The 18,130-nt window shown below is 38.4% G+C and overlaps 8 protein-coding genes across 8 annotated transcripts; 5 read left to right on the plus strand and 3 right to left on the minus strand.

The window, feature by feature from the left end:
* Positions 1-338: 338 nt before the first annotated feature.
* On the plus strand, positions 339-1,439 carry BDF20DRAFT_793542 (flavin reductase like domain-containing protein; the record flags this gene model as incomplete). The annotated part of the gene is made up of 2 exons (XM_053076234.1): positions 339-426; positions 511-1,439. Coding segments are annotated over 2 exons (1,017 nt in total), but the record flags the coding sequence as incomplete, so codon positions are not given.
* A 1,951-nt stretch (positions 1,440-3,390) lies between these two features.
* BDF20DRAFT_908661 (uncharacterized protein) lies at positions 3,391-5,949 on the plus strand (the record flags this gene model as incomplete). Its single annotated transcript, XM_053083504.1, has 3 exons — positions 3,391-4,337; positions 4,432-5,819; positions 5,918-5,949. The coding sequence occupies 3 exons, from the start codon at positions 3,391-3,393 to the stop codon at positions 5,947-5,949; spliced, it is 2,367 nt and encodes a 788-aa protein (XP_052940073.1).
* Positions 5,950-6,009: 60 nt separating this feature from the next.
* On the plus strand, positions 6,010-6,650 carry BDF20DRAFT_841019 (uncharacterized protein). The gene has a single exon (XM_053079426.1). The coding sequence runs from the start codon at positions 6,240-6,242 to the stop codon at positions 6,591-6,593; it is 354 nt and encodes a 117-aa protein (XP_052940074.1). The 5' UTR covers positions 6,010-6,239; the 3' UTR covers positions 6,594-6,650.
* A 390-nt stretch (positions 6,651-7,040) lies between these two features.
* BDF20DRAFT_841022 (uncharacterized protein) lies at positions 7,041-8,607 on the plus strand. The gene has a single exon (XM_053079427.1). It carries the CDS (start codon positions 7,139-7,141, stop codon positions 8,225-8,227), a length of 1,089 nt encoding a protein of 362 aa, XP_052940075.1. The 5' UTR covers positions 7,041-7,138; the 3' UTR covers positions 8,228-8,607.
* On the plus strand, positions 8,565-10,180 carry BDF20DRAFT_841028 (2,4-dienoyl-CoA reductase). Its single transcript, XM_053079428.1, has 7 exons — positions 8,565-8,869; positions 8,938-8,997; positions 9,065-9,377; positions 9,445-9,490; positions 9,569-9,597; positions 9,683-9,745; positions 9,831-10,180. Exons 1-7 carry the CDS (start codon positions 8,721-8,723, stop codon positions 9,963-9,965), a joined length of 795 nt encoding a protein of 264 aa, XP_052940076.1. The 5' UTR covers positions 8,565-8,720; the 3' UTR covers positions 9,966-10,180.
* On the minus strand, positions 10,181-11,439 carry BDF20DRAFT_841030 (uncharacterized protein). Its single transcript, XM_053079429.1, has 2 exons — positions 11,369-11,439; positions 10,181-11,288 (listed from the first exon to the last, which is right to left on the minus strand). Exons 1-2 carry the CDS (start codon positions 11,382-11,384, stop codon positions 10,378-10,380), a joined length of 927 nt encoding a protein of 308 aa, XP_052940077.1. The 5' UTR covers positions 11,385-11,439; the 3' UTR covers positions 10,181-10,377.
* A 1,984-nt stretch (positions 11,440-13,423) lies between these two features.
* On the minus strand, positions 13,424-15,720 carry BDF20DRAFT_996821 (uncharacterized protein; the record flags this gene model as incomplete). The annotated part of the gene is made up of 6 exons (XM_053085426.1): positions 15,372-15,720; positions 15,260-15,284; positions 15,050-15,176; positions 14,499-14,985; positions 14,044-14,424; positions 13,424-13,940 (listed from the first exon to the last, which is right to left on the minus strand). The coding sequence occupies exons 1-6, from the start codon at positions 15,551-15,553 to the stop codon at positions 13,424-13,426; spliced, it is 1,719 nt and encodes a 572-aa protein (XP_052940078.1). The 5' UTR covers positions 15,554-15,720.
* A 108-nt stretch (positions 15,721-15,828) lies between these two features.
* On the minus strand, positions 15,829-18,037 carry BDF20DRAFT_903818 (CTLH/CRA C-terminal to lish motif domain-containing protein; the record flags this gene model as incomplete). The annotated part of the gene is made up of 4 exons (XM_053082945.1): positions 15,829-15,885; positions 17,199-17,576; positions 17,664-17,859; positions 17,949-18,037. The coding sequence occupies 4 exons, from the start codon at positions 18,035-18,037 to the stop codon at positions 15,829-15,831; spliced, it is 720 nt and encodes a 239-aa protein (XP_052940079.1).
* Positions 18,038-18,130: the final 93 nt, after the last annotated feature.

An 18,130-nucleotide genomic window follows, 5' to 3' on the forward strand; every position in this document is an offset into this window, starting at 1 on the left:
AAAGAGATAAATAGGCCAACAGACCCTGCCTATCCCTAAATGTCTGCGCGTGAACCAAATAAAACAATATAGCAAGCAAGCTCCGCAAGTATTACGTAATAAAACAACGAAGAACCAAAAATCATCATGCCATCTTCCCTCTTTTACCATCGGTTTTACGATTTTGAATGGTATCATTGAAAGAGGAGCGATAGAAAAAGATGGTTTCTGAAAATTTAGCAATACTATTTACTCGATGTTCGCGATGGCATAAAAGTAAAACGTTCACGATGGCGAACTATAATGCATGTCTTTTTTCAAAGCAGTTTTATTCCGTTTCCGCAAATAAGAGGAGGAATGTCACTGAAGATGTCCGGGGTATCATGCGGAGAGTACCGCAACCTGTAGCAGTAGTAACAACGTCTAGACCAGTTGATATAAAGAGCAGTAGTAATAGTAGTAGCGGCAGCAGCAATAACAGTACGAATAGTAGTTGCGAAAGCAATAGCAAGGGCAGCCATTCTACTGTAGCGCCAACACTTCTTCGACGAGGAGTGACGGTAGGATCGTTTACCTCTGTATGTCTTCAACCAGAACCACTTGTGTCATTCTGCGTCCGAATACCCTCACGTGCTTCTGATTTGCTTCATTCATCGGGCTCCATGGTAGTAAACTTATTAGCACGCGAACAAGTACAACAATCGATTGCGTTTTCTTCACCGACCGCCGTCGATCAATTCATTGACATACCATTTTACGATGACCCTATTACGGGTCTGCCAGTTCTTGTTGGTACGTTAGGGGCAATGCATTGTGACCTTTACAAAGTGGTGCCTTTGGGTGATCACGAATTATGGATTACCAGAGTCACCCGCGTGGAAGAAGGAATAGGGGGAGAGCATGGGCGAAGAGAAGAAGCCCAGCCGCTTTTATATTATGATCGAGGGTATCGAAGTGTGGGAGACCAAGTCTTTATGAACGCGTTTGCAGAAGGTGATGAACAAACATTAACGACATCATCAAGCATCGGTACTGGTATGAGTAGTCATCATCAGAAGGAGCATAAATGGATGCATCGAGCCCATTTACGTATGGCTTGGAATTATATTCGCGAGCTGGGGCCTGTAGCCGCCGCGCCTGTCATCAAAGAGACGCTTCAAAAACGTTTCTCACAGCAGCAAAACGGTAGCATGATGGCGGCTAAAAAAGGACAAGTGTATCATGAGACTATCACGTCCTTCTATATTGCACTCATGTCAGCCGCCATTCGATCTCATCAGAGAGAACATCAAAAACATTCACTCGACCATCATTATGATACAGATGATTTTTTTGCATTGGTGGAAAGATTCCCTGAATTGCTAGATACCCAATTGATAGAGAGTTATTATTCATCGGAAAAACTGTATTCGGAAGAGGCTAGACACAATTTTATAAAGCCTGACTTGAAGCCCCTACCGATGTATTTGTAATACAGCATAGAATGCATTTACATAATGTGTACATATAGATAGAACACATAAAAAAGGAACGGCCTCCATGAGCAGTCTGCAACAAGATGACAGTGTTCAACTCTTTCAATGTTGGCAAATTCCATATCACTTTATATATATATATATTTTTTTTACCTTTCTGTACACTTTGAAAAACATTTGGTGCCATTTCGTCAAGGGAAAATGTATGATTGACAAAAAAAACAAAACATAAATGCCCAGAAATTATAGATAAAGTTAAAAGCAATAGATGAGTGGATTGAAAAAAGCCCAACTCTCTCCTATCGTCAAAAGTAAAATTTTGTTTGCATCGAAACTTTACATCCTGCTTTATCCTTTTTAGCATTAGTCTGGGCACTCCCGTTGACGTTCTTTTGCTTGTTCTTTTCAGGCTTAACAATGGCAGATGACGAGGTTGAACGCTCAAACATATATCCATTAGTTATCAAACAACGGGCTTTTCTCGAGGAGTCAGAAATGTAAAACAAGAACATTAAAAAGATTCAATATGTATCGTTGTCTATCCTCTTGAAGGGCCGCTCATATCAAATCATCGTTTATATGTATTGATGTGTTCTACTAGCAGCTTGAGGACTGTAAACGTGGTAGAATATTTCATAGATGGACATCAAGAACTCATGCGCCAAGACTTGGTCGCACCGCCCTCCATTCCCGTATGCGATACATCCGTGGATGGGTTTGCTGTGCGATCATAGCTATACACGGATGTTTCCCTTTAGTTCTGTTGCTGTATGCATAGTTTAGTGGTGAGGCTCCAACTTTTCTAACTCTAATAAAGGCAAAAAATTGAATAACTGTGTTATTGCCCCCCCCCCAACTGTGGACAATGAACGTCTGTCCTTACCCGTCTCTACTCTTTCAGAGTACTTGCTCAGCTTCTCAAAATTATTGTGTTTTAATTGTCAACAGCGATGTCTGTTGTATCTTTACAAAATATATTCAACGCGTTCTACGTTGAAAAGTAATATTATCCATCGAGAATTAGAGAAATAAAAATAGCCCGTAGATAGGATATACGTTGCATTGGATCTACCAACATGCTATTGGATGAATTCAGCTAAAAGAAAAGCCTTCTCTCTTCCAAAGGAATATCATTTCCCTATTGCTATACGACCCGATCGTATTGTAGGGGCTTCTTCTATCGATGCACACGATATTCGTCCATTTTCAAAACAATCTTCTTTTGAGCCTTCATGAACCAGTAAATACTAGTTAGTGGTTTATGGAGAATGATGCTTTCATGACGTTCAATTTTCGAATCTCAATACAGATGCATGATAAACGATGAGCTAAGACAAGCATAGGTTCTAATCAGTACGTTCTTTAAGCAGCTATCCAGTAGCCTAATTTAAAATTGAAGGTTATATGAGAGAACCGTTTGTTTCTATTAGCAATGTATGAATTCTATACCATTGTGACAAAATAGCAACTCAGTTCAACATGTAGTGTTCTGCGCGTGCTGATTCACAGAAAGCAGTGGCATTGCCTATTTGTTTCCAACCTCAGAACTCTCGAATACAATAATGAAAATACCCTGCAGAATCGCTGCATATCAATGATTGGGTATTACAGCAGGTACGTTCATATGCACAAGTTGTAAAATAGACTGCTGCAGATCAGGACTCTTTCTTTAATTTTCTTTTGTAATATGATCGGTCGCATTCTTTGAACAAATACGGTAAAGATGAGCACCAAGAAAATTGATAGGCGTAATCCATCAAAAAGTAAACTGCAGTGAAGGATTTATATTGGCAAAAAGGCGCTTTCTGATATTAATGTACCTTTTTTCATTTTGTTCTTTTGGTTTCTCTTTTTAAATAAATATTTCCAAAAGAAACAAGGCTATTCAAACAAAAAAAAACAAGAATTTAAAAAGAGGAGAAAGCAGCGATAAGAGATGTCACCAGCACTTGATATAAAGTTAAAAATAACATTCGATAACAGCAACAATGATAGTCGACACATCAGATATTTCCCAGGAGACACTGTGGAAGGCAAAATACTCCTCACGGCTAACCAAGCATTCACTTTAAGAAATTTTCGGTTGGCTTGGACGGGGCGCATTCAAGTGCAACCCATTCCGTCCAACAAGGAATCCCGTATCTACTTTGACGAATGCTGGAAATTAAGTCCACATTTGATAAAGTCACGTAGGAAAGCAACTATCAGCAAAGCAAAAAAGACATCTGGATGGATGAGCAGCAGCCATAAGGAACCTCGTCGGCATCATATACCTTATTATTACACTCAACTCATACCTTTATCTGAAGTGACAGTACCAGAACCAAAAATAGAATTGCAAAAAAACAAAACGCTAGGCCTTACATTCAAGGTTCGAGTGCCTAACGATAGACCCTTACCGAGCAGTACGCAAACAACTTACTTGCCGAACCGAATCCTTTACTTATTGGAAGCCTTCATTGACAGCAGCTATAGTAACAATGAAGAAGGAGTCGCTGCTGGTTTGACGGAAGCGAGTGAGGATGAGGAGACTGAGATGAATAGAACAGAAGCCACTTTTTTGAAAAAAGCAAATTCAAAGAAAAAAAAGAAGGGACCTGTCTTCTTTACGCAGCAAGTGGTACCTGTATTTGAACCGATCTATACTCATACGGCAGAAATGACCGTACCGCTGAGAGCCGAACAGACTTATGTTGTGTCTCTCATGGCTGATCTTCGAAAAGACTTCACAGCGGCTTTGAGAGTGACGGTACCTTGCAGAGGATCAGAGCCAGGTCTTTCCATTCCTGTTTCGATTACCCTATGGAACACTATGGAGGTCTGTAGAAGACAAGGTATTTCTATAGCGTTATGTAGAGTGCATATGGCCCTTGCTAATGGAAGGTAATATTATACGCGCACGCACCTTTTCTATGTCATTGTATTTCATTCTAAACGCACTCATTTTCGTGTATATACATACTATATATATATGAAGGGCGTACGCTTCTGAAAGTGAAACTATTCAAAGAGTAGTGACAGATCTCAACATGACAGCTTCGGAAACCCATACCAAAGAGTTTGCCCAAACAGTGCACGCTTATTTACCCATACCAAAAGGTACCACGCCCACCATCACCTTTGAGAAAAGCCAGCTGATGTCTGTGAGTTATTTCATTCGGATCCAAGTCTTTGCTCAGGAAGGAACCTATACTACGCCCAACGGTAAAAAATCACAATTTATGTCTATTGACTTGCCATTTATTATTGGCACATTACCATCGCCGGCTACTTGTACAGTTTCTGGTAGTCCCTCTGGAATGAGCCAATGTACCAGTCCTACCAGCATTTCATCCTCTTCTCAGTATTCTATTCCCACACCCACATCACCAACCTGTAGTAGCTTTACTTCAATGACATCGTCACCCACGATATTACAACCATCACAACAACAGCAGCATTATTTACCGTCTTTCAACAGCAGTCATAGTAATCACTACCCGATGGCAAGTAACAACCGTATTTTCAGAAAAATATCTTCGGGAAGCACCACTACCAGCGTCTCCAGTGCTCCTTCCCATGAGAATACTGCAACTACAGGCTCAAACAGCTCTTTTACATCCTCCTCTGCGTCGTCTATAGCAGCCAACGCTTCTGCTCTATTCAACACAAGTGACAGCATGCAAGGGCTGGAGCAGAAGCCGGAGCAGAAACAGAAAAAGAAGAGCAAGAGCAAAAATGTGTTTTCCAAACTACGATTATATACGGGTAGTAGCCATAGCAGCAGTACTGAGGAAACGATCCAACAGAAAGAGCCAGCATCGAACGCAACCTACTCCCACACAATGACTCTTCCTAACGATCCATTGACACGAGAAACACTAAGGAAAGAAGAGGAGAGGAGGGTAGAACAAAAAAGCGTCCATTGTAGCCATGTGAAGAATGACAAGCATAAGAATGGAAGCGGCGGTTTTCAGGGCGGTGTATTTAATCTATTCCCTGACGATGATTTTACTGATACAGAGGAGGAGGAAGCCTATTCAGAAGGTGAAGACAATTCTGCCACTACTGCTACTACTCTTGTTACTGACATTGAAGCAAAAGAAGGCCAAGTACAGGACAATGAAGCCGAGAACATGTCAGCCATTGTATTCTATCCTTTCGTTGATTCGGATACAGATCTAGAAGGAGAAGATAAGCATCCTACAGAGCGGAACAATCATAAAGACAACGATAGCTTGAATATGTCTTTATTTGAAAAACTGAGGGATTTAAGGCTGATGCAGCCAGCAGAGGATAAAGACAACGGCCATATGAAGCCGAATGAGTACGACCATCACAAAGCAAATACCAAAGAAGCATCTGTGCATACTATTGCCAGTATCAGTACCCTGAATTCAAACAAAGATGATTCATTATGTACATTGGTTAGAAAAGAAAAGTTAATAAAAGAGCAAAGGAACTCATAAAAGACTTGATTTAAGAATCCACGAATGCAGCAGCAGCAGCAGGCTAAATTCTCTTCGTTGGCGGGAAATGCTACGGGGAAAAGCCAAAAAACTCCTCCACAGTGACGAAAAAAAAAACCAAAAAAAAAAAATCAGGCCACTGTCACTGTCTTTAACTGTTGCTGCCATTATTGCCACTGCTGATTGTTATTGCTGCTGCATTTTTTTATTTTTATTTTTTTCCTTTACCGCCCTTTCCTTCCCTATCAGAAAAAGCTTGGACGGATTAGCACATAATTTACAGTTACCCGTCCTTCTCTAAACCTCCTTTTCTTTCGTTCTGGAACTTCACCCTTCAATGAACGGAGCAGCACCAACATCAGGATCTTCAGATGAACAACAAAATGCTCATAAATATGTCCCATCTTATATAATGCATAATGGAAGACAATTACAATATATCCGTTCATGTTTCGCGGCAATTGCAGGATCAGCAGCTGGTATACTAGGCTTGACCAACCTTTCGGGCTTTCTTTTTTATGCACTAAGTTGGATCGTGCTGTCCTTGTTACTCATCGTAAGAACATCAGGAGGGTCAAGGTTTTTTGCTCGAGGATACAAAGCATTCTTATTGGACGGATTATTCGGTAGTTTATTGTCGTACATTTTATTTCACACTTTAGTCTATGGTCTCGTCCATTTATATCAGTAATAAACGAGAAGAGAGGAAAATGGGTATCTTTGTTGCATGAAAAGAGGGGAAAAAAAGAAAAAAAAAAAAAAGAAATAAAAAAGTTGTCAATTTTACTGATGATAGACTTATTCAAATGTGGTCAATTTGGGGGGAGGGGGAGGGGGAAATGGGTAGCGTTTCAATTGGATAAAGAAGGGGTGTTAAGGAGTCTGTAGAGAGACGCGTTTTTTTGTTGGAAAAGGATAATGATGAACAAAAAAGCCATACAATGGAAAAAGGGAAAGAAAAAAAAAAAAAAGGGTAAATTTTGGTTGATTTCTTTCAAGACTTTTCTTTTTGGGGTATATTGAAAAGTTTCAATGAATAATGAATGAATGGGAAAAATTGGCCATCATATTGTTTTACTAAGGGGAAGTTGGGTTTTTTTTTTTCTTTTCTTTTTTTTTTTTTTATGTCCTATGTCTTTGTGTTATTTTCTTACTTTTACAAAACGTATAAATACGACATATACTTTCCTTTTTTTTTTTAAACGGTTTGATTTCATATCTGTCAGTTGTCCTTCAATGTCGATCACTATTTCCAAAGAAACATGCTCCGATCCGAATAATGATACTCTATTACAAGCAAAGCATCATTTCCTCACCTTTGTCTCTACGATCCATACCCATAATTCAGTACTCCTACAACCACACCAACAACAACAACAACAGCAACATTACCATGTTTCTTTACCCCGTCTTTGTCCATTGTCGAATTCAGGCATGAAACGTCCGCTAGAACCGCTACTGGTGGACAATTTAATCTATGCTTCAGCTACTATCATTGACAGTATGTGGTTCGGTCACATACTCAGAAAATCGCCCTCTGTTTCGGAGACAGGAGCAGCTACTACCGCTTCCACCGCGCTTTTTATACGTGAAATTCTATCACGGTCAAAAGCCTCCTATTCAATGTTACAGTTGGCATTATTCTATATTCTACGCATCAAAGGACCCATTACTATGTATATAAAGCATCAGCAACAACAACCGCCTGCAAATCAACAGTCAAACATCAATAATGTGGTCTACTGTAGAAAACGAATGTTTATAGCTGCACTTATGGCCGCTGCTAAATTCTTGAACGACAAAAATTTCAAAAACAAAACCTGGGCAACGTTAGCCAATTTGGACGTCAAAGAAATAAACAGAGCAGAGATTATTTTCCTAAAATTGATGGATTATCAATTGTATGTTAGTCAACACATGTATGATACCTGGGTACGCTTGTTGTATGATTATTTGGACGGAAGAGGAAGGCATCTACAACCACCGCTGCAGCAACGCCCTTCGGCAGTAACAGCAGCCAAACCAGTGACCCTTCTCTCAGGAGCCACCTCTAACAAGTTGGACGCCTTGGACAATACCATGAGTCATTATCTACGGCGTCTTCACATAGAGAAGGATATGGAATCGTGGTATTACGCCACTCTTGAACAGCACCCAAAAAGTCGAACGGCACTTTTCCCTTCTTATTACGCATGCTTATTTTATGGCATTCATCCTTCCGTTGGCTCTGAAGAAAACGTCAAGTTAGGAACCAAACGAGCTTTCCCATCGAACTTGACAACAGCCTCCAAGGATGAACCAATGAGAAAATCTAGCAAACACTAGACCATAACTTGTATTTTTACACATCCAACCGATAACCCACTTCAATGATACCTCCTGCTCTACTCTATCTGTACTATAGTAACTTATTAGGGTTCTACTTTCCATCTTTCCACCTTGTGCATTTAAATAAAAATAAAACAACTTTATGTTTTATCTCGAGATAAATAACACCCTACATTTTTTAGTTTATTACGTAATGTCAGGCAAAAAGAAAGGATGGTTGATTGCTATGAGAAAGATGCTAAACTTATCAAAGGAAAGGCTAATAAAGCCTTACATAAGAGAATTTTATCCCTTTGAGCAACGCCTTGAAGGATGAAATGGATGACTAATTTACTTTTTTTTCATGTGGTTTTTTTTTTTTTTTTTTTTTTTTTTTTAGAAAACCCTTATATTAAAGCCATTCGGGGAACAATACATGTACCCCACATTCTAAATTCTTCTTCTCGCAAACATCCTTTTGTTTTCAAACGCAAAATAACCAACTTTTCGAATGACGACAGTGCCTACAACCAAAATATTCAAGGAGAACCTCTTTACAGGAAAAGTACTTTTGTGCTCGGGTGGAGGTAGCGGCATCTGTCGTGCAATGACAGAAGCCATGGTTCAACATGGAGCTACAGCTGTCATTTTCTCCAGAAGGTAATTGGAAAAAAAAAAACAGAGAGATTGAATCGTCCATGATCTTCCTAAACCTTTGGAGCCAATAGTAAAGACAAGTTAGAAAAAGCTGCAAAAGAGATGGCTCTCAAAACTGGCGGTGAAGTCTTGTAAGTCCATGATGGCCCTTTTTTGGTCAGTTTTCACTATCATTCATTGCCACCTTTTCTCTGCCAGTCCAGTTGCTGGAGATGTTCGTAATCCAAAGGACGTAGAGAGAGTTGTAGAGATAGCCGTTGAAAAATATGGCAGATTGGATTATTTGATCAATGGCGCAGCGGGAAACTTTTTAGCTGCTTTCGATCACCTCTCTTATAATGCATTCAAAACTGTCATTGAAATTGACTTGCTTGGTACCTTTAATTTGACAAAGGCCGCCGCTCCACATCTTAAAAAATCAAAGGGCGCTATTATCAATGTGTCGGCTACATTGCACTATACAGGTACACCCTTCCAACAACACGCTGGTGCTGCTAAAGCTGCTATTGATGTAAGCACTCGTTTAACGGGAAAGTGGGCTGTCGAAGTATCTCTTTCTTACTTTTCACTCTCTTTAGGCATTAACGAAGCATTGGGCTGTTGAACTCGGTCCTCACGGAGTCCGTACGTATCTGACAGTCGATTCGTAACAATGGCTATATCATTTGACTGATTTAATTGCTTTTTCATTTGTGTCCTTAGGTGTGAATGGTATAGCTCCCGGTCCGATTGTAAGTAGCAGAAACATCACTCAAAATGCTAAAGGTTGAGATCAACTGAACTTTTCCCCTACTCTCCTTTTTTCCTTTTCCGCAGAAAGATACTGTAGGCATGGAAAAACTCGGGCCTGCTTTTGAACATAGTGTGGTTCCATTACAAGTAAAAAAGAAAAAGAAAACACTAAAAAGCAAAATATCAACAGAACAGGGAAATCTGATGCGTATCTTGTCTATTATTGTCATAGCGAATGGGGGACGTACAGGATGTTGCCCAATCAACTGTATTTCTCTTCTCAGAAGGTGCTAGCTATATCACTGGCATTGTCCTCGTTGTTGACGGTATGTCTATCTTTATTATGTTTTGTAGTGGTGATCACTAAAATGACCGACTGTTTTCCATTGGTTTTTTAGGTGGAGCTTGGTTGAACCCTTCTTATCCTGCTTATCCAGAAATAGCTTTGAATCCTCCAAATTTCAAGCTATAAGCCCTGCTGGAAGAAAAAAGACTATTGCTAGCAGCCGCGACTCTACGTTTATATTGTGCATCTCACATTGAGATGATATATCTTATTTCAATCCTTTCTCCCCCCCCCCCACCCGCCTCCTTTTTTTTCCATGGAAACATATTTTTTGTTTTTATTTCATGAGAATAAAGCCGCATTTGCAGAATGTCGAAATGGCATTCGTATCATGAAGCATCAGGGTATCATTGATCTTGGAAAACAGAGAAGGTAGCTAGTTCTAGCAAATGCTGTACGGTTTTCACTGCGTACTTTTTGTAAGCATAGCCACTTATCTGTTAAAGATTGTGTCTGATGAGTAGGTCTCGTGGTGGTGAACTGCTTCCAACCTATGCTCTCTACTCACCTTGATCGTACCATCCCTTCGAATCGTGGCTAAAGAGTTGGTGATGCGTTCAAAGATCAAACTCGATGTTCGAATACCTGTCGTCGTATAAACATGTTTCTCAAAAGCATCCCAAAAGTATTTCTTATTGATTGCCTTACACACAGCCAATGCATCCCTCTGAGATACTGTAATATCAATGTCGGAGACGCTCTTGTCCCCCGTCTTATATTCTAACCTCAAAGGCACAGCAGTTATTTCCTTTGGCAGTTCATGGTAACTTTCGTCCTCTTCTGAAGGCAAATCAAGTAGAGAGTCAATCCAAATATCAACCATTTCAATCATTGTGTTGGGTGGTATGAGCATCCGTCTGCAATAAGTAAAGTATTTTTTCTCAAACCACTGTTCAATTTCTAAGCGGATGGTAAGACTTCCTTTGATGAAGACAAGAGGGTAGTAAGCCATATGCTCATTGCCATTGTTGGGCAATACATCGCCACGTTCAGCCTGACCGTTTTCTGGGACACGAGGTGCAGGTATCATGAACATAAAATGCTTCGCTTGCCGATTATCTCTGTATTTTACAATCTCTATGGTAAATTTGAGAGGTCGGACGTCGCGATCGTAGCTTGTGACATCTTTGAAATAGAGGGGATCGATTCGCACATCAAGAAGCTCCCCTTTGAACGTTTTGCCTTTTCTGTTTTGTGATCGGCTTCCTGCACTCACATCTTTAAGCTCTAACTTGCTGCATAGTTGTGATTTTAACGTTGCAATCTTTTGTGCTAATGGTTCTTCATGAAATTGATAGAGTGGTCCTAACTTGTATAACCATAAAGATTTATTGGCAACTTCAGCTAAAAAACAAGAAAAAAAGTTCATGATCAATAAAAGGAACAGAAAACAAGAGTTTGAATGATCCCTTTCTTTGCTTTACCTATCTCATCTTCCATTACGATTCGATTCCACGAGGCTCTCCAATGAACAGGCACCGAATTTTCAACTCGTTAAAACGTGTGATTTTCTATTTTGTCTAGACTACCCCCTCTATTTCTTATGTCTGCGTGGAGTTTTAAAAAGGCACTCAAAACGAGCACATTCGCCAAACGTATGGTTGGTTATATGATGGTGTAGCCTCCGTTAATTTAATTAGTCTAGAATCCATTGTATTCAAATATGTAGAAGAATATCTGTGGTACTCTACATAACAAATAAAGAACTATACACTCTACATTAGCTCATAGCTTGTATATCTTGCGACAGAATGTAAGCAACCGTAGACGTGTCTTTTTAGCCGCTGCTTCAAGCGAATTATACGTAAAAAAAACTATTCAAACTGTGCTACCAACAATGCCTTTATCATCATCTAGATAACTTTAGTGAGAAGAGATCTATATATTACAAAAGTTAGAAAGTTCTGATGAACGAACTTGCATACAAAACATTATTTTTTTTCCCCATTCATTTATTTCCTTTCCTTTCAAAAAAAGAGATGGTAGTACTTGAATTTCAAATAGAAAAAAAAATTGCGTATATCGATCGTCTTGGTATTTACTAAACAGAAGAGAAAAGAAGGCGCTATGTAACGTTTCGGCATTGCAGTACGTTTATCCGTGTTTGTTTTCTTACCAAAAGTTCAAGACTAGTTGAGATTGTCAGTCTTCGTTCTCAAACTATGTTCTGTAAATTATTCATGAATAACAAACGTTAGTTACAGTCCTTTTGTTCTCCTAGCGGATGCGCGTGAGACTACTAATTGAAAAGACGTAAAAGAACAAACGAATAAGGTTTCCGTTTGGATGCAAATGTAGGCAGGTGTGTTGGGTGGGTGGGTGTGTGTGTGTGTGTGTGTGTGTGTGTGTGTGTGTGTGTGTGTGTGTGTGTGTGTGTGTGTGTGTGTGTGTGTATGTGTACGTGAGGTTACTTTTAAGAATGCGACTGTGCCTTCCACACGAAGGTAATCTAGCATTCAAATCAAATTAGACACTGTCTTAAAAGCTGTGATTGAACGTTTCTTCCAGAGTAAGTGTAACAACGAGTCTATAGCATACTTTATCTATTTTTTTAAAGGCTCCATGTGCAAACTTGCCAGTACAAGTAGCTAACAATCAAGACGGGAAATTGTAGGACGATGGGAGAAATATAGGTATTAGAGCTATGTAGTAGGTATTCATTAATCAAATATGACGGCAATTTCATAAAATAGGAGGTATTACTTCCTTGGAGATCGTAAAAAAAAAAAAAAGCAAAAAAAAAAAGCCATGCTCCCATCCATAACGAGAAGCGTTATACGAACTATGGGAACTCATTAGAAAAGAAGAAACAAAAAATCAAAGGGAGAAGCAGTTAAGATGAATACGCATTATGTAAAATAAGTAAATAGCCTACCCAAATCATGCCATACCCAGCTCAAATTTTTGGGCATTTTATAAACCCATTTGGTGTAACTTTGCTTCATATTGAGAGTGTGTGTTACCATTGATCAAAGTAGAAAAGTTAGTTTAACAATGGATCGTGTCAAGGAACTTTTTTTTCTTTTTGTAACCATATTACGCCAAAGAAAAAAAGAAAGTATACGGAAAGGCCGACACATCCGAATAAACTTCATCTGTACCACATGCAGGTTGCGTTAAACATGGATACTGCTAGAAATAGTCAAACGGAGAGGATGAAAGTGTAGCTTTTTCTTAAAAAAAAAGCATTACTAAACAATAATTACAATATCGACAGATCGGTATATTTTCGTGTATTCAAGGATTAATAATGTCATAATAGTACGGATCAGATAAAGAAGGAGTATAGGCTATCAATAGACTTATTACATATATACTTAACAAGAAAGGAACAAGTCTATAAACGTATATAGAAGAAGAAGAAGAAGAAATATATAGCAACCTGGCGTACTACAGAATTTCTAGCAAATATGTACACATGAATTTAACACACAAAAAAAAAAAAAAAAAAAAAAAAAAAAAAAAGGAAAAAAAAAACTTTAAATGATAGCAAATTGGATACTATGCTTAGGATGCTGTTCATGCCGCCTTTGGCTATTGATGATCGATGGTAATAAACGTTGTTCTTGTCGATGTTGCGGAACTTCCGTTGACGTTGGTAAAAGATGTGCGTTATTATTAAATGAGGGGTGCTTTGAAAAAGGAGATCCCGATGAGGAGTAGTCGAACGGAGTATTGTAATGTGAAGATATCATTGTTGTACTATTCTTATTGTTGATGACATCTAGTTTTTGTAATGGCTCGACTACTGCTGCTTGCTCTCCATGATGTGGCGTAAACTGGCTTTGAAATACTGGTGCTGGTGCTGGTGCTGGTGCTGGTGCTTGAAATGAGTTAGATGGATAGTGATGCTGTTGCTCCTCAGGACGACAACAGGTGCACGATGCAGATTGAGAAAGATGTCTTTTGGTCGGTTTATCGTTATTGTTATTGGTGATTATCCTTGCTTGTCGTGCAAGCGATCGAGAATATCTTAGCCCGCATGCATTACAAAGCCTAATATCAATATCAACAACAACAACAACAGCAACAACAACACAACAAATAAAGAAAGTCAGTCTTCTGAGAAGTAAGTTATGAGAAGATTATGCATAATTACGTTTTATGACCACTTGGACCCTTTCTCCATTCTGGACTGGAGCTTGTGCCGCAATTTTGGCAATAATTTCTTGAGGGTATATACAGCTTATTTCTGTTTGGTATGGTGGGGAATAAGGAATGCTGTTGAAGGTTGTCCTTAGATGAAGATGATGCTACAACGGTATTTGTAGGAGGCGGAGACGTGTAAGAATACGAATTAGTTTGTTGCGGTGGAGGCGAGTATTTTTGCTGAGGAATCGCAAAAGGTGGTGTTAAAGAACGTCTCCTATATTTGGAGGGCAGTGATCTATTCGATGGCGCATTTAAATGTCTCTTATTATTCACCCTTCTTGAAGATAATGTCTCTGAGAACGAGGTCTGTATTGCGAGTGATCGAGAACTATATATTTTTAAAAGAAAAGAAGAAGAGGGTCAACACCTAAATACGATGGCAAGTCCTTATGATATACTTACTTCTTTTCTGTACGAACGAGTAAAAATGAAATAGGTCCATAATCGATCAATAATCTATTTACTTGTTGTCCCACGGCATTGGAGCGATAAGGTAATTGTATGAAGCGAAAACAAGAATATCCTGGCGATAGGGATGGGCGGTCGATTATTAAATCATTCAATTTCATATTATTACTGTGATTGTACGGTTGGTGAGTATTTTGTCGTAAATGTTCAGGTAGCGACATTAGCAAAGAGCTTGTTCTGCTATTGATAAGGTATAATTGTTGAGCTGGCAAAGGACTGTTATTCATATCAAGCTGCTGCTGCTGCTGTGATTCAGAATTATTAGAAGATAGTGAGGACGAGGACGATAATGAGGGTGAACGTATTCGGTGGAGGTTTTGCTGGTTTTGTTGCTGTTCAAAAAGCGCTTCTTTCAAGGTTGATAAACATGTTTCTACATGAAAATCAGTATGGTCCCCACATATAGACACTGCAGAATGATCTATGCAAATCGAAGTTTAATAATACGATAAAAGCCAACTTAATCAAGCTTTTTCCTATATTACCTTGTACATTGTTCCTATGAACTGGATGGAAAAAAGCTAAGACAAGGTCGCTCGTAGCTATATACATGACAAGATCAACTACGATCCATTCTTCAGCATCGGTCATTGATGAAAGCATGAAATTCGGCTGCAATTGAGTTATAGTTTAGATCTAATGTTAACAATAATATGCATCAACGCGCTATGCATTGATTCTTCTTGTATTCTTACTCTGGAATAATCCCTTAAACGACATCTAATCACATCACAAAGATATTATTGCTGTCAGCAGAGAAGAGCAGTAAATACTAGGATATACTATTATTATTTTTTCGCTTCATACCTTGTAACAGAGCCACCAAGAGCGTTAAATTCTAGGAACCTTGTAAAGTCTTGTTTGGCTAGTGCTGTTTCGTCGGGATGTATTAGTTGAAACAATGATATTCTTTGTAATTTGTTATAATGTGAAGTGGTCATAAACTCAAAGTTGTTGGAAGATAGAAGAGCCCAAATACAACGAGACATATTTACTGAAAATCCTCTAATGATATGATTAATGAGAGTAATACTTTTTGAAAAGAAACAGAAAACAAATCTAACGAGAAAAAAAAGGAGAAAGAAAGGCGGGATGATAGATCTGTGATGCTTTCAGATATTTTATACATGTCACTACTTATCCAAATGCCAGGCGCAAAATAAAAAAAAAGAAAAATGAAAAAAGGTATGGCAATGTCCCCTCATTAGGTTATTTTCATGATACACACCCCTTTTTTTCCTTGTGTATTAACAAAAATGATCGGTTAAGAATCTCGGGATAAATCACTTTCTGTTACCCGTGTAACAGACTGGAATATGTCCTTTTCTTATAACAAAAAGCAAAACTGATCGAGAAACCGTAATGGTTCCAAAAAGGGGAAAGTTAGAAAGACGTGTTACATCGAACTTTTAATTGTAATCAAATCTTGGTCAGTGCCCTTCGCCTACCCTTCACGTGCAATGTCAGCTACATTCGTATTATGTATAAAAAAGGTATAAAATCCGTCTTTGTGGACGTTTTGTTCTTTTAACAAAAACTTTTGTAGCAGGGCTGATCCCTAAGAACGAAACTCTTTTTGAGAAGTTTTTTTTTATTCTTTTATTTTTTACTTCTTATTTACCATCGATTTGTGTTATAACATTGAAACGTACGAGTTTCGGGACTTTTAGATCAGAAGAGATAGCTATATCTAACTGCTTATGCTTCTATGTATTTTATAGCCCAAACTGTATTCACTTGGATTGGCTTATTACTTTATCCTTATTTGGGATCTACCTTTATAGCATAACAAAATCTAATCTGAAGATCTTGTAAAAAAGCAAAACAATTGATCGAATTCGTTCATATTGTTTTCATTGTAGTACGTAAATTAGAGCGCATAAATGAAGAAAGCGTCAATATAACAAATCGCATTACGGTCAATTTGAGCTTCACACTATGCCCCCAAACCTTGCTTTCAAACTTTTTTTTTTTATTTTTATTTTTTTTTTGTGTACAAATAAGAATGTGAAGGAACTACAATAAGGATTAGATTTTTTTAGTGCATGCCAAGGAGTGAAATTGTTATTGCTATTGCTATTGCTACGATTACGAGATCACCAGCAGTGAATATACCCCTAGGAAGATGTAATTTTATGTGGCAGTGGAAGATTTATTATTTTTTTGATTTCATACTGCTGGTTTAAAACCGATTTCTATTTCATTGTAGTCTTAGACCCTTTAGTAGCTTTAGCACCGATTTCCATATCCCATTTAAACACATTGATCAGGGCGGAAGCACCAAACAAGCATGCATATCAAATATTGAAAGCAGTTTAAGTGACGACTACATTCTTTAAATAGTAGCCGGATTTACTTTCTGTTGCTGACAAAATTTGACAATAACTCTACAGTATATATCCATCAGCAGCTTTGAATGGAACCTATATTTAGCATGCCTGCCATGAATATCGTATTCTCGATAAAAAAAGTAGAACTAAACAAATTTTATTCAGTGTTGTCATTATTGGGTAATATACTCTCAATAAAACACGCATTTTATAAAAGGTATATATGTGTTTATTACGAAGACATATTCACATCTTCATCCATGTCATTGGCCTTTTCTCCTTTCATCACTAAATCTGCTTTTACCCAATTATCAATACGAGGATAAACCAACCTTTCGTCCAATTGTTCTTGACTCCACGCTAACATCTTTAATAGATTGGGTAACTTTGGATCCTTTTCCTGTGATTGACTCATTAAAATAGCTGCGTTAAGCTCACTGGCTGTCTTCTGCCGTTGACCTGGATGAAGCAAATCCTGTACTGGAGACTCTTCACAGTCTTTAAAAGCAAGCAGAGTCATAGTTTTCTCTAACTCTTCTAAAAATTCAGGATGTTCTTCGCCTCGCGGTGCCATTTCCTCTGACGCAAATTCTAATGCTTCTCGATATTCGCCTTTACGTATTAATTCAATAAGGCGTTGTTGTTGTAGGTGAAAGAATAAATGAGGATTGGTGTCTAATATCTATTTAAAAAAATGAAGCATGACATATACTTTATGGATTAGAGAAACAAAATGCAAAGCCCTGCCACTAAAATTTATGTATAATACCTCAGGATTTAGATCGTTAACCAAGTCGATCGCGGTGTCAACATCGCCTGACTGAATGGCATGACGAATATCCAATCTATCTTGAATTGACTGCAAATCTACAGAAGGTGCTAACCCACTTTCCAAACTAAATTGCTCTGCTGCATCTTTATAACCCTCTACTACAAGGTAATTCATTACAAGCTGATTTAAATCTCTATCGACGTTTTAGAAAACGTCCAATACCTTTCTTTAACATTTTTTGAATTGCATAAAACGATTACAGGAACCAAACCAAGAACTTACTGTTTATTGACTTTTACTTTTGCTAAACGTTGCTCCCATTCATCTCTAGATATGGTTTTCTTGGGAGGACTCGTGAGATTGGAACTCATTTAATATAAATATTGGGTTTTAGTTGACTGAATAGAGGTAGTAGGGAAACGGGAAAGAGAAATGGAAAATGGGAAAAAATGCAGAAGTATTCG

Source organism: Mycotypha africana (assembly GCF_025528875.1).
Source record: "Mycotypha africana strain NRRL 2978 chromosome Unknown BDF20scaffold_1, whole genome shotgun sequence".
Classification (NCBI taxonomy): domain Eukaryota; kingdom Fungi; phylum Mucoromycota; class Mucoromycetes; order Mucorales; family Mycotyphaceae; genus Mycotypha; species Mycotypha africana.